Source organism: Nematocida major (assembly GCF_021653875.1).
Source record: "Nematocida major strain JUm2507 chromosome Unknown 2389, whole genome shotgun sequence".
NCBI classification, from domain to species: Eukaryota; Fungi; Microsporidia; genus Nematocida; species Nematocida major.
In genome coordinates, this window is record NW_025952953.1 from 227,707 (window position 1) to 248,778 (window position 21,072).

Consider the following 21,072-nt stretch of genomic DNA (forward strand, 5'->3'; position numbering starts at 1 on the left):
CATTGTGTTCTTGCGCGTGCTTGCGCATTTTATTTGGTTTGGCCTGTGCGCGAAGCTATTTATTTATGCCGGAGAGTTCGCTCGGCGGCTACTTTGTAACAAATATGTCGGAGTTTATAACCTGCACAGTGCTTATCATCTCCTTTATGCTTTCTTCCTGCTTTTGGTCAATATCGCCCTCTTTGAAAAGGCTGATGACTATGTCGGAAAGCGTGTGCTTGGTGACTCCTATGTATATGTGCATGCGCCGCACTTTCCCGTCGTTTCGAGATATGTATCCGTCGATGCGCGTGCACATCCAGTTGAGCATGCCTGGGTGCCTGTCTCTCTGCACAATGCCAACCTTGGACCTGTACTTGTTCAAGAACGTGTGTATGCCCTGCTTGAACTCGTCTGATGTGTATTCCACAGAAATCACAGTTGCGCCATCAACGTCGTTCATGCCCAGAATGTCCTCAATGTGCAAGTCCACGTCCGGCACAGGCTGCATCAAGTCAACAATCAAAACCTCGTCTTGATCGGATCCGCCCACAAACATGTACTGGTAGTTCTGGGCTGCAATTAAGTTGGATATGTCTTTATATTCGTTTGGTATTTTAATGTCAATACTCTCGTCATACAGCAGCATAAAATATTTTTTATGGAAGAGTGCAAAGAACTATTTCAAAATGTAACACAAATGCCGTTCTCGCAGGCGCTGGAGATACTGAAAGAAAAGCTGTTGGCCAAACAGAAGAGAATAGCGGAGGCCACCCGTGACATAACAGAGAAGGAAGCGCTGGAAATGATGGGGCTCCTGGAGAAGAAGGCCATTTGCTACAACAACTGCAAAAAGCTGTATTCAAGGGGGAACCTATCGCATGACAAGCTGCAAAACAAATAAAAACGATCTCCGTTAATTAAATCCAATAAAGCAATCAGCCCAGTGACCAATCAAACGCACTTCTCCCAAAAAGCAACGATATAAGCGCTGCAGCCATCAAGAGCTACAATGAACAGAGAAATAGTACACAAAATCATACTCATAGCAGGAAGCGTGGTAGTTGGATTTGCAGTTGGAGTGCTTAGCGACAGATTCATTTTCTGCACAAAAGATAAGCCGGCTTCGGCTGATCCTAAGCCAATACACAACAGCACGAATGACCAATCTACACACTAGATAGATCAAAGCTCTACGAAATAAGAGAGTGGCGCCAACAGAAAGCCAAGGTAGACACGGTTCGCCTCAGCCTGAACAGGGATACTTTGTGCGATGACAGGCCTTGCCTAGAAGAAAAGAAGAAGAGTCTGCATGCCAGGCCGAAGTCCGTCAGCACAGGCCTGTGTGGGTTTTTATGGTCTTAAAGCGTGCATACGTCGCACACAATGTGCACACAATTGGGAATAAATAAATGCCGATCTTGATGCAAGCTCTTTTCGCAGCATGTTTTACGCCTGCGTGCTGCTGTCGCATGCTGGCCGGGCTGGCTTTCCACGTCCAGAAATAAAGCTTGGAGAATGTTTCTCTCTTTTTGAACATTTGACGCGGCTGCAGTGAACCCGCAAACTGCAAAAAGAAACGCATACTTTTTTTGTATAATTGTACGCTTTCTGCAAAACCTAAGGAAGGCTTGAAACAGGCTGTGCTGCAGAGAGCCAAGTGGCCTAAGACAGCGCGCGCCGCAGAGAGCTCTATCCAAACCGCGTGCAGCAGAAGCAGGCGCAGTTTTCTCTAGGGAAGGCATCAGAAGCTGCCAGAAGATAGGCACAGCACAGAGCATGCTGTGCGAGCTCATAAATATATTTTATTTTTATTTTGTGCAATTGCATGCAGCAAAGAACTAAATCGTTTCTTTCAAAAATAACCCGGACAGAGGTGATGTTCATTATAACAGCGCTTTTGCTTGTTCCGGTGATCCGGGGGTTCTACACGGTTCTGATGATGTCTCCCCTGCTGCCAGGCACGTTTGGAGTGTTCTGCCCTGTGGTGATGAATTGCATAGGAAGCGCCATAGGCATATCCACAATAAGCAAGTCCACGTCTGGAGGGTCTGTGCGGTCGCCTGCCTTGGTGATGAAGAGTCTCCTGGGGATTGTGCTGTGCGAGGCCAACCTCATCTTCAGCATTCTGAACTTCTTTTTCCTGAAGGAGAAGTCGCTGGAGATATCAAGGGAAAAAGAGCTCACGCTCAGAAGCCTGCAGGCCTCCTGGGGAATACTCGCAAGCGGCCTTGTGTGTGGAATTTGCGGAATGGTTTCTTCTTTTGGAAGCGCAGTTGTGAACTCGTCCAGCTCGATATCAATAGCGAGCAACTCCAAAATGTTTTCCAAGCTGGTCAGCCTGCAGCTTATTGTGGGCGGAGTCGGCATATTTGGGACGATAGTGTCCCTGTTCTTCCTGCGGCTCCCCATCGTAGAAACCAGAAAGTAGAAGGCAGAAAAACGCCGCATGCACGCGCGGAGGAAGTTAACACAAAAAACAAGCCTTGGAGTAAGCCTCATTCTGTTAGGACAGACCAATGCCCCGGCAACATTACTATCTAGATGGTTAAATGGCGGAAGCCAGAGATTAATCTTGCATTACTGCCCACACCCGAGGACTTTCCTCAGAGAACTCTCCGAAGTTGCCCACCAAGACTATTGCAGGGGCAATAAAAACATAATATAAATTTAATAGCAAACACGTTCTGAGCAGGCGCGGCGGCCCAGGCCGGGCACCGACAGACAAACACGCAGGGAAGCAAATAGGATTTTCTTGTTTATTCAATAATTTACTGACACACTAAATAAAGCTACGCCTACTGGCTTGCATCCTCGCAGATTTTCTTGTTTTGCAGAGAGGCCGCGTTCATTGCAAAGGCCGCGCTGGCCTCAACCTTCAGCCGGCGCACCTCCAACGACAGGGCAGCTTCTTTTTTCTTGCACTCAACTATCCGCGCTTCAAGAAGCAAAACCTCCTGGGTGCGCGCGCTTTCGCAGCTTCTCACCCTTTTCAGGTCGCTTTCCACGCGGGCAAGCGCTTCCTGTGCTGCAAGAACCTCTCTTCGCTGCCGCGCGCTTTCTGCCCGCTCTCTGGCGCAAGACCGCTCTGCCTCTGCCAGGCGGGCAGCCGCCTCTGCAACAGCTTTTTCTTTCTCTTCGGCGTACCGGGTGGCCTTGCTTCGGGCGTCCTGCACCCTTTCCTGAAGCCGCGCCCTTTCTGCCTGCGCGATTTTGGCCTCCTCCACAAGCCTCTTCTTTTCTGCGGCGATCTTCCTCATTTCGCGACGCTCTGTGTCCATTGCACGGCGCTCTGCCTGCCACGCAGTCTCAGCCTCCTCCAGCGCCTCTCTCTGCCGCTCTGCCTCGCTCTCGGCCTCCATGAGAGCCTGCCCTTTCTCGCTCACCAGCCTCTGTATTTGCGCGCATGCTGCGTCCAAGGCGCTTTCGCTTTCCTGGGCCGCGGCAGTTGCTCTTCCCAGCTTCTGCATGGCGCATTCCTTTTCTGCCTCGCTCTTTATGATTTCTTCTGCGAGCTTCTGTATTTCGGCTCTGAACAAAACAACAGTCTTCATTGCCCCCTCAATCTCGCACTTCATAAGGTGCATGCTTTCGTGCATTTCCTGGATCTTCTTCAGCACTTTCTGGACCTCCTCCAGCACGCTTGCATGTGCCTTTGTTCGCTTGGCTGCGTCTTCCGCGGAGAGCCGCTGCTCTCCTTCCAGAGCCTGCGCGAGGCGCTGAATATGCGCGTCTGCCTCAAGCAGCTCCTCCCGGGCCTTTACTTCGTGCGCGCGGCGGGCCTTCTCCTCCCGGGCCAAAGCCACAGCCTTTCTCTCCAGCTCCTCCTTCAGAGCGCTTGCAAGCTGCTCGCACTTCTCGGCGCGGCTCTGTGCCTCCTGCATTTTCAGCTGGCTGTTTGCAAATGATTGGTGCAGCTTCTTCATCTCCGCGTCTGTTTTCTGCTTCTCTGAAATCATAGACCCAAGCTTTTCGTCCACCAGGTTTATGTACTCTTTTTTGAGGTCTTCGTACTCGGCCTGCCTGGCAGTGGCCCTCTCTCTTTCGTGCTCGAGGTCCTTCTGCAGCTGCAAAATTTCTGCTGTGTTGTCTTTCACGGGAATCCGAACCGGCTCGGGCGCCGGCGCCGCAGCCTTCTTGAACGCCTCGTTGAGCTTCAGAACCTTTTCCTTTTCAAAGCTCAGAAGAGACCCAAGCCGCTCAACCTCGCTCTCCAGCTTCTGCGCCGAAACCTCGCCCTTTCTCCGCAGGGAGTCTGCCATGGTAACTTCGTTCTGAAGCTCTTCGATCTCGCTGGAAAGCTTTTTGCTCTTCTCCAAAACGCACGCTTTCTCCTGCGCTAGAAGGTCTCTCTCCTGCTCTGCGCTTTCGGCTCTACCCACCTCTTGCGCATGGGCCGCATTTATGCGCTTGTTTTCGCGCCGCAGGTCTTCATACTGTGCTTTCAGCTCGTCCAGCTCGGCCATAAGCTTCCGCGAGACCTCCGAGGCCGCGTCTCTCCGCGCCTGCTCTGCCTTTTTCTGGAGCTCCTGCAGCGCGCTCTGCATTTCTCCAACCTGCGTGCAGTACTTATTCGACGCGCGCTGGGCCGCTGCAAGCTCTGCCGCAGACTCTTTTGCCGCAGCTTCTGCCTCGTTCCTTTTTATGCACGCGAGCTGCTTCTCGTCTTCGCCTTTGGCAAGCGCTCTTTGCGCCTCCTGCAGGGCTGTCTGGAACTCGTTCTCTACGCTTGCATGCTTCTCTGCCTGGTCCTGCAGCTTCACTTGGAGAGCGGCGATTTTTGCGTCTCTTTCCTTGATCTCGTCTTCCGCCTTGCGAACCTCCAAAAGAGGGCGGACCTTCATGCAGAGCTTCCACCACGACCAGTTCCGCACAGACGCGTATATTTTCACATTTCTCTGCAGGAGCGACACTGCGTCATCGTGTGCTTTTTTCAAGGCCTCTATGTTCTGCTCCAGGAGAATGCGCAGGCGCCTCTGCAGCTCTGAAACAACCACCGATATTTTGGCATTTCTCTGCTCCTCCAGGTCTGCGAGCACGCCCTGCCGCAGAAACAGCCGGGTTCTTCCCAGCCGGAACAGGCTTGGCGGGACGCCGAGCTCTGTGAGAAGGGCAACAGCGCCCTTTTCGGCAGGCGGAATGTGCTCTTTCCCTGCGCGCGAGAGAAGCGCATATCTCTGCGTAAACTCTCTGAACTCGACGCGCGTGGGAAACCCCTGCCGGGATATCCGCACGCCCTCGAGAACTCCGTTGCACCTGAGCTGGTGGAGAACTCTCGACACCTCAAAAACATTTGGCCTTTTCTGCCTGTTCGGGAGAATGCACCGGACAAAGTGCGGGTTTGTGGTGTAAAGCATTTTCAAAAGGCTGGAGAGCTGCTCCTTGTGGCTCTGCGTGACTGTTCTAAACCGGGTTGCGGCCAGGCCTGACTTGATCGAGGGGACAGGCAGCGGCCCCTTTGCGCCAAGAAGCAGGCCTGCAATGTCTTCGTCCAAAGGGTCCTTGTTCTTGGAAATCCATCCGTCCTCGTGGTACTTCACTTTTCCAGCATAGTGCTCAACAGTGAACCCGCCGCGCACCCTTGGCGTGGAGAACTTCGGGTGCTCTTTCCATGTCCGGGAGATCTTTTCAAGAAGCCGGCTGCCGTTTCCTCCAGGCACAACACACTCCTCGTCGAGTATCGAAAATATTCCCGTGCTGTTTTTTTCCAAAAGGTCGATGGTGGGCTGCAGGTCAAACCCAAAGTCGATCATGTTCCACTCCAGGCCCTCCTTCATGTATATGTCCTGCTCGAGAATGAACATGCGGTGGTTGAAAAACTGCTGCAGCTTCTCGTTTGTGTAGTTTATGCAAAGCTGCTCAAACCCGTTGGAGTCGAGTATTTCAAACCCTGCAATGTCAAGCACGCCAATGTACGACTGGGAGGCCTCCTTCGGGCGCATGGCAACGTTCACCAAGGAGACTATCCAGTCGAACAGCCTCTCGTAGAGAACCTTGCAGAGTGAAGAGACGGTGAAGTTCGCCTCTTCGGGCGTTCTGCCGTGCACCACAACCTCCCTCCCCGCCTGGATTTTTGGCCGAAGAAGAGACTCTTTCAGAGCTGCCCCGTCCACGTCCAGAAGCGCGGCGGCGTTTTCCAGCGCGGCCGCGCTCTCGCCAAGCACGTCTACGCCCTTTCCAACAGAGACAAACTCGATCTCCCCCAGATGGATGATCGCAGCCACCATCCGGAAAATCTTTGAAATGTCGCCCTGCGAGAAGCCCAGCGTCCCCATGGACGCGCATATGCTTTCCAGCGGGATGTCGTGCCCCTCTGCGCTGCTGATTATTTTGTAGCTTCGGTGCCTCTCAAGGCGCAGCGACGCCAGAAGAGACTCGTCGGCCTGCTTTGTAAGCGCGTAGAATATGTGGTAGTTCCTCTCTCCGGCAGCCTGCTTGGTCACTCGCGAGGACTCCAGGAGATACCTCTCCACCGACGCGCCCACAATTTCCCCGTTCATTCCAAACTCTATCTTAATAAACTTTCCAAACCTGGAGCTATTGTCGTTTCTTCCGGTCTGTGCGTTTCCAAACGCCTCCAGCAAGGGGTTTGTGGATATAAGCCTCTCCTCCAAAACACACGTCCTCTGCAGAGCGTCGCCGCTCACTTTTGTCAGAAAGGCAATCGCATACTTTGTGTTTTCAGTTTTTCCTGCGCCAGACTCTCCGGTGATGAGAATCGACTGAGGCGTCCGCGTGTTCCGCATCAAGTGGTATGCCTCGCTAGCAACTGCATATATGTGCGGGGCCGCGTCTTCGCGCTTGTAGACAGAAGAATATTTTTCGATGTACTCCTTTGTGTATATGGGAATGTTTTTGTATGGGTTTATGGCGACAAGAAACAAGCCAGAATACGTGTACTGCATGTTAGATAGGTATCTCTGCCGCAGGTTGTGCAGAATGCTGGGCTCGTTCAAGTACGACAGGTGCGCCATGTTGTCAACCAAGTCAAACTTGGAAGGATTTGCCTTGTGAAGATTTTCCAGCCTTTCTGTAAACCTTCTTTCCCCTACAGATATCTCGGCATCCACCTCCGTCTCAGAAATAACTTTTCCGAGCTCGTACTCCCTCTCCGCATTGAGCCACCACACCAGCTTTTCAGGCATGCTTGCAGCGTCCTTTATCGGCTCGACTCGCCCTATTTCTTGAATTCTGTGTGTTTTTGTTTCTTCTTTGTTCATAAAGATTTTAAACAAATTTCTTTTTTAATAGAAATTCCACTGAAAGCCGGAAACAATTAATAAACAGACCCGATACTGATGCATGCAAATATGATTATGAAATAATACATTTTAGAAAAAAAGTCAGCGCCCTGGAGAAAAAAGGCACGCATGTAGCCCTGTTTGCGTGCCGGGTGCGGCGAGTGCATGCGGCATGGAGAGGCGCCGCATAAAGACGCTGCGCCGCGATGCACATTCGCAACAAGAAGCCAGCCCGAGCGCGGGGCATAGAACAGTGTGGATTTATTGTACACGCCGCGCCTGATGTGCAAGGGCTCAGGCTTTCTGCCAGCACTGCCAAAAAGCACAGCGCGTTCCAGCGTCATGCAGCAGGAAGCTCTATCCACTTGTTTTTCATTAAGTAGCTCAGCACTTGGTTGAGCTTCTGCTCCGAGAGGCCCTGGAAGCCCTTTAGCATGTGCTTTCTCTCCGCCTCGGTCACAGTCCCGCACAAAATGGCAGCCTCCTTCAAGTAATAATACGCAGTGGGCGGGATCGAAACCATGTTGCAAAACGCATGCTCGTTTTCAGACAGATAGTGCGCCGCTGCATCTTCTGGAGAAAGCCCTCCCAGCTTTTTCATGGCAAAGCTTTCTGCGCCTCTGGAGTGGTCCTGGCCTCTGTGCGACATGCCCGACACCTTCATCCGGATCTGCTGCTCCAGGTACAGGCCCTGGAAAAAGGCCAAATACTCCTCTTTGGGAAGCATCTTCAAAAGAGGCTTTATCTTTGCCAGAAGTTCTTTCCCCGCCGAGCACATAAGCTTCTCCTTCTGCATGTGCTGCTTTGCAGACAGAAGGCCTTTGTCAAAAATCAAGGTTCGGAACAGCTTTCTCTGCAGCAGGGTGTTTCTGTACGACTCCAGGAGGATTTCTTTGGTTTCTTTTTCGAGGGACGTGTCTGTTTTGGAGAAGGAAATTTCCTTTATTGCGAGCTCCGCGTCGTTCATGTACTCGACCTCAAAGTCCTGCCGCAGCGGCATGTAGCCCGATATTTCCTGCGAGAGCGGGAGGCTTTGCACGTTCTGCACAGCCTCGCCCTCCAGAGCCTCGCAGTTCGGCTGGTTGAATACGCGGGAAAAGTGCTCCTTCACTTCAGAAGGCGTTTTCTGGCCTATGTACGCCGAAATGTCTGCCCAGTTTCCGATTCCGTGCACAATCAGGCCATCTATAAATAAATTCTCCTCTATCATCTGCCATCCCAGCGAGTCTACTTCAAAAGAAAGACTTTTTATTACCCGATACCTGTGCGTGTACTCGTGTGTGCGAATCTGCGCCCTCTGGACAACGCAGAGAGGGCATATGTCTATATGGCACTGTACGCACTGGATCCACATGATAGAAGATATATTCATAAGGCAGCCGTCGCACCGAATCAAGCATGCATTTCCATGCATTTGTGAATGCGTGACAACCATTGAAAATTTAAAATAAAAGCGAATTCATAAAAGCAGAAGCGCTGACAGGATTAGCGCCCGCTGATCACGTCTTGTACACAGCGGCCACAGGCTGCACAAGCAAGAGCAGCGCGTATATGGACGAGGCAAAGAGCGGGCAGCGCTGTGCCATGCGCCGATTGCATGCCTGCTCTGGAAGCCACCCCTTGCAAACATCTCGCAGCCGGCCCTTGGCTGGGAGAGCATGCAAACAAGTAGGCCTCCAGAGATGTGCGCCAGAGCTGTTTGGGCCTGGGAAAAGGCCCACGTGCTCGCTGCACAAAGGGCCTGGGCTAAAACTTGGTTCATTTATTTAACGTTAAGAGACGACAAAATGTCGCACAGCCTCTCCTTTGACTTCTCGCTCATGTGCTCGTCTGTTGCAGAGATGCACTTCAGCGCGGCAGGGTCCTGGCCCGACGCCTCCAGGGCAGAGCGCAGGTCCTTCACCGTGTTGTTTATAACTGTAAGCAGGAAAAGCATCTTGTTCACTGCCTCTGGCCTTTTTCTGTACAGCTCCATGCAGCGGCTAAGCACTTGGCACCGAACAAGCTCTCTCGCCACAGGCTCCACGTTCTGCGAGATGTGCCCCAGCATCACACACACGTCTTCCTCCAGGCCGGGCACGTCCAAGAGGCCAACACACTTTGCAATCAGCGGGAAAATAGAAGACGCGGTCGAAATGTCTTGCCGCACCAGGATGGTCTCAAGCCCGGTGATGTACTCCTTTTTGATTTCCACAGTATTTTCCGGCTTTTGTATGTTTTCAATGTGAACCTCTATAACATACTTGTACGGGTCCAAAAACATTTTGGCTGTGCTTTTGTCGTAGTCTGTTTGCTTTTTCTGCATGCTCATTCTTTGTTTTTCTTTTAAAACTAAATGCGCGCTTTTCTGCGCTAGAAACGGCGCAAGCACAGGCGCGCAGAAGCGCCCTGCCGCCCACAGCATGCAAAAGCCTTAAAGGACATATATATTTATTTTTGCAGATACGGCCGCTTGTTTAGCCTTTCGCATGGCCCTGGCGAGGGCCATGGTGCTTTGCACGTGAAGGCATGGCGCGCGTCTAAGCAGCGTATTTGTGGCGCTACATTAAAGCAAGGGCGATCAGAAAAAGGCCAGCTATAAACGCCAGCACGGACATGGCAGCCAGGCCTGTGTCCTTCACACACTTCCCCTGTGCGCACACGCCGCTCCACCCGCAGGGCGTGCCGTCGCGAAACGCTCTGTTGTTGAGTATAATGGGGTCTCCGTTTATGTTTAGGCACTTCATGACGCACCCCTTGTACCCGGGGAAAGCAGACACAATAGACCTTTTTATGCCGCCCATCACACACTGCGCGTCTTTGCTTGTGCACACTCCGTTGGCGCAGAAGCCAAGAGAGCACTTTTTCCTGTTTTCGAAAAAAGACACCGAAGGGCATTTGGCCGACCTCCCGTCGCAGACCGAGCTTTTCTGGCACTCGTTTTGGGACTTCCGGCAAACGGTTCCTGCCTTTGCTGGCTGGCATCCATTGCAGCACCCGCTGTTGAAGTCTGAGCACAGTGCGTTTATGCGCAGCTTGCAGTCCGGCGTGCAGCAGGCGTCGCCAAACGGGCCGGCGTCGCACTCCTCCCCCTCCTCAACCAGGCCGTTCCCGCAGATGGGGTATGGCATCTCGACTTCGTCTGCGTTTGGCATTTCTGTGTCCAAGCCTGCAAGGATAATGCTCATCTCTTTCTGCGCAGGCGGGGAAAAAGACAGAAGATTCGGTGCCTTCTTTGGGTTCATTATGTACTGGCCCTTGCAGCTGCACCCTTCGCAGGGGTTGCACGGATAGTTGAGCTTGTTTGCGTTCTTGCACGACTGGTCGTCGCAGTCGTGGAGAAGCCCTAAATTGTGGCCGATTTCGTGCGCAATTGTAATAAACTGGTTCTGCGTGAACGTGCTTACACTGATGTTTTTCAGAGACTTGAACCCTATGGCGCTCCGCCAGGCCAGGCCAATCTGCATGGTTTTGGAAAAGGAGACCGTCACAAGGTGGTACAACATGCACTTTTTGTTTTTGGTTGCGCGGTACCTTTCCAGCTGGTCGAGCTTTTCGGGGAGAGCGCTCTGGCTGTAGAACCACTCTGCCTGCTGGTCAATTATGATGTCGCTTACGTACAGCAAAACGTTGAAGGACTTTTCGTATATGCGGCTGGCAATGTTCATGTTCTCCATCACCGAAAAAATGGCCTCTCGCCGAGAGCCAAGCTTCTGTATGTAGTGGCTGTCAATGGCCACGGCCACCGGAATTGCCTTTTTTTCCACGGGAAATCCATAGTTGTTCGGCTTTTTTATCACGCTGTCGACTTCCGAGATCTGGGAGTAGTACGGAATTCCCAGAAAAAGAACCTCTCCCTTTTTCACGGTTTTGTTTGACTTTGGAATTCGTGTGGTGACAAACGTGTTTCCAACCACCCGGTCTTTTATCTCCCGCGCTCTCTTCGATGAGGTCTCCCTTTTTCTTGGCTCAGCCTTCTGCGCCCTTTTGCTTTTGCGCGGCTTGCTTTCGCCGCCTGCCTCCCTCTTGGAGGGCTTTGCCTTTCCCTTGGCCGTGGGCAGCGTTTTGGAATGCGTGGCTTTCTTCTGCGCGTTTTCTTCCCTGTGCACCTTGCTGTCCGAGCCGCCTGTCTGTGTTACTTTGGGCAAGGCCTGGGTGTTAGCTTCGACGCGTGTGCCTTCTATGCCGATAGAGCGGCTTTTGAGGCCGACCCCCAGAGGCGCGCTCGCTGTGCTTTTGCCTGCGCCCTCGTACAGAACCAGCACGCCAGAAGTGCTGGCGTCCGGAAAAGGCTGTGCGTCCAAAACGAGGCTAGTATCCTCCACCAGCACATCTTGAATGGATATGCCCGGCCTGCCGTCTGTGCTTTGCTCGGGGGAGTGCGCTGGCTTGGGCTTTTCGTCCTCCAGCATGAAAGCATTCTCCAAGACCTCGCATGCCTCTGCCTCGGCGATGGCGCCCGCTGTGCTGGGCATGTGGTCTAAAGCCTCTTTTTCTTGTTTTCTGTAAAGCGAGTTGGCCTGGCAGCTAACGCAGTTTTTCCGCCTGTTTTTCTCCCGTGCGGTTTCTATCTCCTGGCGGACCGCCAGGGCTTTCTTTCGCTGGTTTGCCTCCTCCCACCCTTCGTAGGACGACGCGTCTTCAGACCCCTCGGGCTCGTCGTCTGAGTCGGTGCTTGCGTCGCGCTCCTTGTGCGTTTTTGCATATCCGAACAGCGAGAAAATCTCCTGCCTTATTTTGGCAATAGAGTATGAAATTCGGCCCAATAGGTCTTTTTTGGAGGGCGGAGCTCTGTCCGCTTTTCGGCGCTTAAAGTACTCTGCCACCCTTTCAAAGTACGGCTGGTTGTCCTCCAAGGGCTCGTTGCACTCTATCTGCTCGGGCTCCATCTCAATGGGCTGGCAAACGTGCTCTGGAAAGTCTTCGTCCGCAACAAAGGCGACAAGCTCGCGGGGAGAGCTTTTTGGGAAAAGAAGCTCCTTCGGCTTTATGTGGATAATTTTTCCCTCGTCCACAAGAACTCCCCTGATGGAGTGTGTTTTGTTGTCCCGGATAAACCACCCGTTGACGTCCTCAAGCGCCTCGCACAGTGAAGGCACTTTGCTGGTTTCCTCGTGCTCGTGCTTTTTCGTGTAGACAGCATTGTATGTGGCGTACGAGTTTCGCCCTACTTTTTGGAGCTTGTCCAGGCATACAACTGATGAGTATTTTATTCCGTTCAGCCCAAAGCTTATATACATGTTTCTGTGCGCGTCTTCTTGGATCTCCACATCCACCGCAGACTCCCTATATTTTTCGTCTATATAATAGCAGGCAGCCAAGCGTACTAGGAAAAAAAGCCCAACCCACATTTGCTTGCACAACAATTAAATTATTATATGTGAGTATTTTAATTTTAATTAAGCATCCTAATGCCTTATGGAAATAAATAAACACAATCCGACGCATCTGTATTCGCTCAGGCAGCGCACGGCCTGCGCTGCCGCCTGCGGATAGGCTTGGTCCTGCCAGGCGCTGCTCAAATGGGTCTGTGTAACTCTACTTTATTTGCTCAGAATTTGGGGTGTTCGGGCTACTACCATCAAGATATTTTTGTATGATGGGGACAACAGACGAAACACAGACTCTTTCCCGGGCTAGTCTTGCTATTTCTCGTTTGTACTCTTTGCAGCCTCGCTTTCCGTGCAGAACTGGCTCTATGGGCTTCAGGTCTATGTGCCTGCACAGGTACTCTACTTCCCCGCCTGGGAGCACCCGCACGTTTGAAAGCGCGTTTGGATCGTGGTCTCGCTTTCTGTTTGGAGTCGAGTACATGGCGGGGGCGTGCGCGTCTATCTGCATGAACTGCTCTCTTTCGTGCGGCCTTCTCTTCAGCTGCTCCAGATACGTGGATATTGCGTCCATTGTGGAAATCCGTGCGTTATTCAGCACCTTTTCCTCTATTTCGGCAAAAAACATCGGGTCGTCCATGGGCTTCCTTCCCAGCATCACGCCGTCCAGCCTCCCCTTTACAGCCTGAATCTCCTCTATTTCTCGGATTCCGCCGTTTAGCACAACGTTCAGCCACGGCATCTCTTTTTTCAGCCGGAAGACATACTCGTACCTCAGCGGGGGGATTCTTCGGTTTTCCGCGGGGGAGAGGCCTTTCAAAAGGCACTTCCTCGCATGCACATAGAATGTTTTGCACGGCGTGCTGTTTGCAATAACCTCTATCATTTTTTTGAAGGACGCATAGTCCTCGACGTCGTCCACCCCAATCCGGCACTTCACACTCATCACCACGCCTGTCTCGGAGAACACGCGCTGCACAATTTCTGCGATTCTCTCCGGGGTTTTCATCAAGACAGCCCCGAAGCTTCCGCTCTGCACCCTGTCGCTTGGGCACCCGCAGTTGAGGTTGAAGAGGCGATATCCCAGCGCCTGCGCCCTTTTGACCGCCTGCGCAATTTGTTTTGGATCAGACCCCCCTATCTGCAAAATGCACTTGGCGCTTGGCAGCCCTATTTTTCTCTCCAAAACAGAGCTGCTCATGTGAATAAGAGACGTGTCCACCACCATTTCAGAGAACACATACGAGCTGGGGGACACAATTCGCATGAACCGGCGATACTCCGGCGTGGACACGTCTATCATTGGGGCCACGGAAATTTCAAACGGCATGCCGCGTTTTTTCTTCCTTAGCGCACTTTTGACAACTGACAATATTAAGCCCATTCTATGTGCGTGTTTGTAAAAAATTTAAGCGCCCAAACAAACTAAATGCCAAAGCCCCTCAAAGAGACGGCTGCCAGAAAAGGCCGGTGTGCTGTGCCGCAAAGCGGCTGCAGCTGGCATGTCTATAAGCGCGCTAGAGCAGAGCGAGCTCTGGCAGGCCTGCAGCGCAGGCCATTGGATGTTGAGAAAGTGCGCGGCCAATGCAGAAGCGGCCCAAGAGAAAAAGCTAGCTCCAAAAAGAGGCCCTGAAAATTGCAAGTGTGCATGCAACTGTGAAAACGCGGCCATTTGCCTCCGCCTGCACATGCGTCCGAATGTGCGCTTTGCTGTGGAATGCCGGCGCAGAGCTGCGCGCGAACCAAAGATTCTTGTTTCGAAATTTATTTGAAGCCTGTGACTGTCCGAAGTAGCTGCTGCTAGACGCCTGATGCAATGGCCTATGCCATTCCAATTCGGGCCATTGTGCTCAGGAACTCAGGGCTATTTAAAACTGTAGGCACGCTTTGCTCAACGGCTAGCCCGGATGGGCCTGCTGTCACAACAAAAGTGGCCGGAACAGACATCACGCCAAGATCAGAAATCAGCGTGTTTGCTCCCATGAGCCTGGGCCTGTTCTGGGCTGTTAGCTTAATTAGCAGGAACTTGCTTGCAATTGCAGGCTTTGCCCCAAAGTAGCTGTTTAGAATCTTGTCGTAGACCACACAGGCTCCGCATTTCTCGGAGCTGACGACAATAACCCCTCGGGATATTCCCCTCTCTAAAAAATATCTTGCAGCATCTTGCATTGTAACCACATCCTGACTGTTCATAGCAACTGCGCTAGATATAATAAAAAATGAAAATATAAATGTAAGAAGCACTTTGCTGCCGAAAACTTTCATGCCTGCTAAGGGCCTTCTGTATATATGCTCCACATTATGCCCGAATAGGGAAGCGCAAACAGAGCGGTCTATTGTGCACATATGCCCGAGAAATTGCAATTTGCACGCAAGCATGTATATGATGGCAGCACCCGAATGCGCAGGCTTGCCCACTCTAGGCGCGTGGCTTCGGCTTTTTCTGCGCAAGCGCCTTGATGGCCAGCCGGATGTACTTCTCGGGCCTTTCTACGTATAGGCTGGCTGCCTCCTCGTTTGCTGGCGAGTCTATGTTTGGCTCCTCCAAAAGGGCGTGGACGGCCAGCAGAATTGTCTTTATGTTCAGAGAGGGGGACCACTCGCTCGCAAGAATGTCCAGACACACAAACCCGTCTGCATACACGTTTGGGTGGAAGACCTTTGTTATAAATTTCACCTGCGGGGCGCTTGCAGGATACGTGGCAAAAAACTCAACAAGCAGAGAGAGGGTGTGTCCTGCAAAAGGAGAAGACTCTGGGCCCGGCATGCTGCAGTGCCATCTGAACAGGTCTAGGGTTTTGTCTGCGTTCGTCAAAGGCTTGGCCACAAACCCAAGCGGCCTGTCTTTTCTCCAGTTTTCTCGCTCCTGCATGATTCTCTGTTCTGCGTTCATGGCGAAGAAAAATCGCCCGCTTTTATCCGTGGCCCAGAGCGCCAAACACTGCTATAAATTCGAATTACGCTTTATTTCTATGCCTAGCTCGTTTTAGGATTCTGCTCGGACATGCTGTCTTCCTTGAAGCTGCCCTTGTTTCCTATGCTCACATACGACTGCTTGGTTTCTTTGTATTCTCTGTCCCCGTCGACTGCCGTGTGCAAATCCACAACAGTTTTGCGCGAGATTGGCTTTGCATCATTGCTAGACAGAATGCCTAGCATGCTTTTGTCAATGCTGACTTCCTCTATATTGCTTCTCGCTGACTCCTTTTCTTCCTTTCCAAACGCCCGTGCTGCGCTGTATATAAGCATGCACACTGCAAAGCTGCTCTTTCTTCTTGACGCCATGAGCCTGCAGGGCTCTAAGCTTTTAAATACTTTCAATTTCCAATGGGCGAATTGCAGGCTAATTACTCTGGCCCGCAGCCTCCAATCGGCATGCGCTTTTTTCTACGGAGAAGCAAAAAGTTGCATAGGCAGCTCGATGCACGCACAAAAAATAGCCAATAAAAGCGCACGGAAAACCCCGATGCCGGGCATAAGGAAGTCCCTGCCCAAGCACAGGCGCGGAGGCCTGGGGCCGCCCTCGCACGGACACAAAACACATGCTCACCGTATTTATTGAAGGGGCTTTGGCCGAGTAAAAGCCTTCCTGCTGCTCTGGGAAAGGAGGATAGCTTTAGCTTGCTTGCTTCTTCTGGGCCGGGGTTCATGCACAGGAGGCGCGTGTTTGGTCGGAAGCGCGCCCGCGCTTGGCACGCATCCAGACTCCGCAGGCGCACTCCTAAATGTGCTGTGTGAATGTGCATTTTCTGTTCAGGACATACGCCATATCAGACCTGGGGAAAGGTATTTTCTCGCGCATGTATTTTTGCATTTGCACAAATATCGAGGATATCTTTGATGTAATGTTTACGCTTCTGGTCTTTTCCAGGAAGGGCGTTCCCTCAAAGAGGCATCTCCAGCTGGACGTGCATGCGCATGTGTCTACAAGGTCGTCTGGCCCAATTCCTAGCTCAGAAGACGCCCAGGCCTCGCCAGCGTACGAAGAGTACTTGTTTCCTATGAAGAGCTCGTCTGTGTTTTCTATTTTGGATATGGCGTAGAGCTTGGCCCGGACCGGGTAGACAATAAACGGGTTCTTTTTCAGAGGAGGCCGCGCCTTCCACCCTTCTTCGCACGCCTCTATCGAAATTGCAACGTTTGGCCTGCACGATCTTCGAATAAATCGCACCAGGTTTCCGCTTTTTCGCGAGTCGATGATCTGCCCGCTTTCCCGGAAGATGAAGCACCGGCTTGGGCTCTTTGACTTCGTTGCTGCACCCGTTCTGTACATGTTGATGTTTCCCAGCACGCCCCCAATGGCTCCTATGGTTTCATTCGGGTGGTACTCTTTTTTTGTAAACACCCCAAAGCACGCAGCGCCGTTCCGCGTAAACCCTCTCTTTTTGATTTTCTTCAGAAACAGAGACTCCTCCACAAGATCCTGCTTCTCGACTTCTGGCTTCCCCTCCCAGCGGCCGTTTCGGTTGAATATAATGTCGTCGGTGTGCACATAATCCAGCCCGTCCTCCACACACTTTTCACAGTATTTTCTGGCAGAGTGCATATACAATTTCTCTGTTGTGATCACTGTTTCCCCCTTATTGTTGAAGCACTCCTCGTTAAAACACTGTCTTAGACTAACTCCAAGGAGCATTATATTTTTTCTGTAGAAAATTAAATCTACACAAATGAAAGACTCTGTTTATTTGCTTCTTCATTCTATTTTGGAAGAGCGCAGCCAGCGCAGGGGCTGTTTGTTGCTGTAGCATGCCTCTGGCGGCTTGGGCGCGCTGGGCCCTTCTGTGTGTGGCCTTGCAGCGCGCTTTTTTGCGCTGCCTATTCTTGTGCCAGAGTGCACGCGTGTTTTGAATGCGTCTTCAATGCGGCAAGAAACATGGCAGCGCATGCAAAGGCGCAGACCAAGGCATTTCCCAGAACACCCACTGCGATCCTATCTACATCACGCGTGCAGGCGCGCGCACAATGCAGATTTTAGGTCTGGGCCCAGAAAGCAAGCCGTATGATCTGTGCAGCCTAGCCTGCTTTTGTGCATTGCAGCTGCCTTAATTAAGGCGTGCTCTGTGCTTGCAGCCAGAGCGGGCTTTCGGGCGTGCCAGCATGGGCTCTTCTGGAGCTTTGCTTCTTTCCATGGCGCGCAAATGAGCAGCAGGCGCACGCCCAAGCTAAACTGCGCCTCGGCTGCAGGAGTGCCCAGCAACACTTCCTGCGCTTCTTGGAGTACACGGCACTGCGCTGTGCTGCAGTGTTGCGTGTCTGCACTGGATCCATGTGCGCCACAAGCTATAAAATCAGCATGTGGCCTGGCCGTTTTCAAAGTTTCTCCCTTGCACAGGCGCGTCTGCGCACCTTTATGGAGTTTCCATAGATCTTTTATATCAGAAAATTGATTAAAACTCCAGGCATGCAAAAACAGAAAGTTAATAGCAAAGACCCACTCCGGCCGGCCTATTGTTCGTCCATGGATGAAATTAAGATGTTTGTGCAGACTCGGCCTATTCTGTTTCCGTCCTGCACCAGAAAAGCGCTCCTATGGCCGTGGCTCTGCTGCATCTGAAAGCAAAGAACGCCGCGCATCTCTAGATTTAGCCTGCTGCAGAGCTTAGTTGCAGAAAAGTTTGTGCGGTGTCTTTTTCTTTTGCACACGGCAGCTGCTCCAGCGCGGAGCTAACCCGAGCAGGCATAAACGGGCTGGCCAAGAAGCCCCAGCTTGCAGGCTGCGCATGCGCAGAAGCTGCTTTTTGCAGTTGGCTGTGCACGTTCTTGTGATTGCTGCATTCCAGAGCTCCTTCTTGCGCCGCGCGCGCCTTGGACAAAGCGCAGAGGCATCTTGGATTCTGGCGTGTTTTGGGGCTTTTGCGGTGCGGGCTTCTTTCCGGCCCACCGCGCATTATTTGCACATTTGTTCGAATTTCTGCGTGCGTCTTCTTATTTTTTTATTTTTCTTTCCCTTGTAATATGGAGTCACTAAAGTACCCGTCGCCAGAGACTATTATTAGAACATGCAAAAAGAAGAGACTAATACCAACGCCAAACTCGTTCTTCATGGACGTAAAGTGTAGCGAGTGCGAAAAGAAGGTTACAATCTTCTCCCACTCGCAAACTGTTATATCATGCCAGGCGTGCAGCACGATTCTGGCAAAGCCGTCCGGTGGAAAAGCCAAGCTAACACAGGGGTGCAAGTTCAAGGTCAAGCCCGCATACTAGTCAATAAAAGTAGAAGTATTTCTTTATTGCTTAGTGTCATCTATCTTTGACATTCCTTCTATTATGTTTGTGTCCAGATTGGTGGATATAGAGTGCTCAGTTACAGAAGATAGATCTATTTCCGCAGGAGGCGTTCTTCGCTTTCTCTTTGTAAGAGCGGCAAATCGGTCCATCTTTTTCGCGTTCTTTTTGGACGCTATTCCGTACTCGTGTGCCCTGTCCAGATCGATCTGCTCAACGGACGGCAGCTCCATGTACGTTTGGATCTCCTGCAGGTTCTTGAATGTTTTGCTTGAGTTCAGCAAATAGAGCGAAAGCGCAATTACTGTGTGCAGGTTGTGCTGCATGAGGTGGTATGCAGCCTTGTGTGTGTTGTTTTTTCGGCTCATGTTGGAGACCATTTCGTCGATCGAGCAGGATATTTCGCTGTAGTTGCTCAGAAGATACTCTCTTGAGCTGCGGACGCTGTCGAGCGTTCTCTGGAGATAGCGCGAGATCTGCGTAAATATCTCGTTCCGGACGCTGTTCATGAACTGGCCCGAGGACTCGGAGAGAATAAACAGCACAGAGTAGAACTCAAGCGAAACGTCAAAGTCGCTGTGTGTTACTTTGTGTATGACAATGCCGTCTGGCTCCGCGTTTTCTATCAGCCCCGGGGCATGCCGCGCCGTGTGCATGTACCACAGCATGCTGTAGAAGGTCACCGAATTGCTGATGGAGTATATGGAGGAGGGCGTGCCGTGCTCAAACGGGTTGAAGTAGTTGAGGAAAAGCTCCAGCACCTCCGCATCTGCGCGCTCAATAAGCACTTCCATGATCTGGCACACAAGCTCTCTGGCTGCCCTGGCAATTTTCGGCAAAGCTGCGTGGCATGTCTCGCCCTGTGCAGGTTTTTCCAGGATCGCCCCCTCCTGCTGGGCATGCTTGCCCGTGGCGCTGCCGCCTCTGTCCGCGCCCAAAGGCTTTCGGGCGTCTTCTTCTGCTAGAGCATGCAGCCCAGAGAAGTCCGCGCTGATTCCGATCAAGGACTGTGTCGATGCCATTGGAAGGCCGGATGGATTCAGAGTCGACGCAGTGTTCTGCAAAGAGGCGCCTGGCGCGCAAAGAAAGCCGCCGGGGACAGGGACATCTTTTAAAAAGGCGTTAAGAAACTCCAGAATTGGGATTCGGGACCCTGGGCAGTCGCTGAACAGCGCAAATACGGTTTCCTTGAACTTCTCCGGGGAAACAACCCCGTCCTTTGCATATTCCATGTATGCGGGCAGCACGGCCTCGGCAATCTCGGGGGATGTGTGCGAGTCCATGCCCTTTATGATGCTCAGCACCTCTTCAAGGTACAGCGCTCTGTTCGGGTTGTGCTTTGACTCCCGAATAATTCTAAGCGCCTCGATCTTCATCTCCTGGCTCTGCACAGAGTCAATCGCCGCTCTGTACCGCTCAAACACCTGCGCCCGCTCGTTTACCCCCAGCTCCAGAAGAAGCAGCAGGTTTTTGTATATGTGCCCCGTAGTCTTCTCTTTTTTGTGGTCCTCTATAAACTTCAGATATGCCACATTCCCTATTTCCTTTTTGCACTTTCTGTAGAACCCCTTAAGTATTGGGTGCAGCGCCGGCAAAGAAAAGTCGCACGCCTCAAACAGAGGAAAGACGTTCAGCAGAAGGATCTTCCCCAGGTATTTAAGGCGGTTGATTATTGATACCATCTTTTTGATAGTACCGACCGCGCTTTTGTGCAGACCCTCCGACAGGTGGCACTCGCACAGAAGGGCAATCGTGTTTATAAGGTACTTCACGTTGGTTGGGTCCAGGAGCTCTGCAAACTCGTTTGTGTTTGAGGCCACCAGCCGCAGATAGAAAATGCGCACTGTCTTTTTCTTGTTTTTCAGCAGGTCAATGATGGTTTTTGCAATGCCCCGCGTCTCCACGCCCTCGTCCTTCACCACCTGGATGTTCCTGAAAATGAAAGAAACCACATTCCCCCGAATCCGCCGGTCTCTATCGCGAATCCGCTCCTGGATGTACGGAATCACCTCCACAATCCTGCCAGGGCTGTCCTTGAGTATTTTTGTGTACACTGCTGTGATGACAGCCGAATATATCACTCTTTCTGATCTTAGTTTGCTTGCGCCTAGCAGCTGGTCTTTGCCGATCAGCTGCATGTGCTCGACCTTCTGCATCGCGCTATCTGTCAGCTTTGACAGAATTTCGGATGGCTCCGTTTTTTCTCCGATCTCCATTTGAAGAAGCGCTGCAAACTCTGGCAAAACGCGTTCCTCTATGTCCAATAGCATGCTCATTAAAATAAAAAAAACAGGAAATTATTATGGCAAAATATT

At 51.8% G+C, this 21,072-nt stretch overlaps 14 protein-coding genes across 14 annotated transcripts; 3 read left to right on the plus strand and 11 right to left on the minus strand.

The window, feature by feature from the left end:
• Positions 1–88: 88 nt before the first annotated feature.
• On the minus strand, positions 89–628 carry NEMAJ01_0832 (uncharacterized protein; the record flags this gene model as incomplete). The annotated part of the gene is made up of 1 exon (XM_047914670.1): positions 89–628. One exon carries the CDS (start codon positions 626–628, stop codon positions 89–91), a length of 540 nt encoding a protein of 179 aa, XP_047770627.1.
• Positions 629–640: 12 nt separating this feature from the next.
• On the plus strand, positions 641–883 carry NEMAJ01_0684 (uncharacterized protein; the record flags this gene model as incomplete). Its single annotated transcript, XM_047914522.1, has 1 exon — positions 641–883. The coding sequence occupies one exon, from the start codon at positions 641–643 to the stop codon at positions 881–883; it is 243 nt and encodes an 80-aa protein (XP_047770479.1).
• A 924-nt stretch (positions 884–1,807) lies between these two features.
• On the plus strand, positions 1,808–2,410 carry NEMAJ01_0833 (V-type H+-transporting ATPase 21kDa proteolipid subunit; the record flags this gene model as incomplete). The annotated part of the gene is made up of 1 exon (XM_047914671.1): positions 1,808–2,410. The coding sequence occupies one exon, from the start codon at positions 1,808–1,810 to the stop codon at positions 2,408–2,410; it is 603 nt and encodes a 200-aa protein (XP_047770628.1).
• A 367-nt stretch (positions 2,411–2,777) lies between these two features.
• Positions 2,778–7,199, minus strand: NEMAJ01_0834 (myosin heavy chain 9/10/11/14; the record flags this gene model as incomplete). Its single annotated transcript, XM_047914672.1, has 1 exon — positions 2,778–7,199. The coding sequence occupies one exon, from the start codon at positions 7,197–7,199 to the stop codon at positions 2,778–2,780; it is 4,422 nt and encodes a 1,473-aa protein (XP_047770629.1).
• Positions 7,200–7,560: 361 nt separating this feature from the next.
• On the minus strand, positions 7,561–8,655 carry NEMAJ01_0835 (transcriptional adapter 2-beta; the record flags this gene model as incomplete). The annotated part of the gene is made up of 1 exon (XM_047914673.1): positions 7,561–8,655. The coding sequence occupies one exon, from the start codon at positions 8,653–8,655 to the stop codon at positions 7,561–7,563; it is 1,095 nt and encodes a 364-aa protein (XP_047770630.1).
• A 327-nt stretch (positions 8,656–8,982) lies between these two features.
• Positions 8,983–9,624, minus strand: NEMAJ01_0836 (uncharacterized protein; the record flags this gene model as incomplete). The annotated part of the gene is made up of 1 exon (XM_047914674.1): positions 8,983–9,624. The coding sequence occupies one exon, from the start codon at positions 9,622–9,624 to the stop codon at positions 8,983–8,985; it is 642 nt and encodes a 213-aa protein (XP_047770631.1).
• Positions 9,625–9,760: 136 nt separating this feature from the next.
• NEMAJ01_0837 (uncharacterized protein) lies at positions 9,761–12,550 on the minus strand (the record flags this gene model as incomplete). Its single annotated transcript, XM_047914675.1, has 1 exon — positions 9,761–12,550. One exon carries the CDS (start codon positions 12,548–12,550, stop codon positions 9,761–9,763), a length of 2,790 nt encoding a protein of 929 aa, XP_047770632.1.
• Positions 12,551–12,737: 187 nt separating this feature from the next.
• NEMAJ01_0838 (tRNA-dihydrouridine synthase A) lies at positions 12,738–13,913 on the minus strand (the record flags this gene model as incomplete). Its single annotated transcript, XM_047914676.1, has 1 exon — positions 12,738–13,913. One exon carries the CDS (start codon positions 13,911–13,913, stop codon positions 12,738–12,740), a length of 1,176 nt encoding a protein of 391 aa, XP_047770633.1.
• A 437-nt stretch (positions 13,914–14,350) lies between these two features.
• NEMAJ01_0839 (uncharacterized protein) lies at positions 14,351–14,875 on the minus strand (the record flags this gene model as incomplete). Its single annotated transcript, XM_047914677.1, has 1 exon — positions 14,351–14,875. The coding sequence occupies one exon, from the start codon at positions 14,873–14,875 to the stop codon at positions 14,351–14,353; it is 525 nt and encodes a 174-aa protein (XP_047770634.1).
• Positions 14,876–14,948: 73 nt separating this feature from the next.
• Positions 14,949–15,422, minus strand: NEMAJ01_0840 (ubiquitin-conjugating enzyme E2 I; the record flags this gene model as incomplete). The annotated part of the gene is made up of 1 exon (XM_047914678.1): positions 14,949–15,422. The coding sequence occupies one exon, from the start codon at positions 15,420–15,422 to the stop codon at positions 14,949–14,951; it is 474 nt and encodes a 157-aa protein (XP_047770635.1).
• Positions 15,423–15,505: 83 nt separating this feature from the next.
• Positions 15,506–15,814, minus strand: NEMAJ01_0841 (uncharacterized protein; the record flags this gene model as incomplete). The annotated part of the gene is made up of 1 exon (XM_047914679.1): positions 15,506–15,814. One exon carries the CDS (start codon positions 15,812–15,814, stop codon positions 15,506–15,508), a length of 309 nt encoding a protein of 102 aa, XP_047770636.1.
• Positions 15,815–16,250: 436 nt separating this feature from the next.
• Positions 16,251–17,165, minus strand: NEMAJ01_0842 (uncharacterized protein; the record flags this gene model as incomplete). The annotated part of the gene is made up of 1 exon (XM_047914680.1): positions 16,251–17,165. One exon carries the CDS (start codon positions 17,163–17,165, stop codon positions 16,251–16,253), a length of 915 nt encoding a protein of 304 aa, XP_047770637.1.
• Positions 17,166–18,487: 1,322 nt separating this feature from the next.
• NEMAJ01_0685 (small subunit ribosomal protein S27e) lies at positions 18,488–18,736 on the plus strand (the record flags this gene model as incomplete). The annotated part of the gene is made up of 1 exon (XM_047914523.1): positions 18,488–18,736. The coding sequence occupies one exon, from the start codon at positions 18,488–18,490 to the stop codon at positions 18,734–18,736; it is 249 nt and encodes an 82-aa protein (XP_047770480.1).
• Positions 18,737–18,759: 23 nt separating this feature from the next.
• NEMAJ01_0843 (uncharacterized protein) lies at positions 18,760–21,027 on the minus strand (the record flags this gene model as incomplete). Its single annotated transcript, XM_047914681.1, has 1 exon — positions 18,760–21,027. The coding sequence occupies one exon, from the start codon at positions 21,025–21,027 to the stop codon at positions 18,760–18,762; it is 2,268 nt and encodes a 755-aa protein (XP_047770638.1).
• Positions 21,028–21,072: the final 45 nt, after the last annotated feature.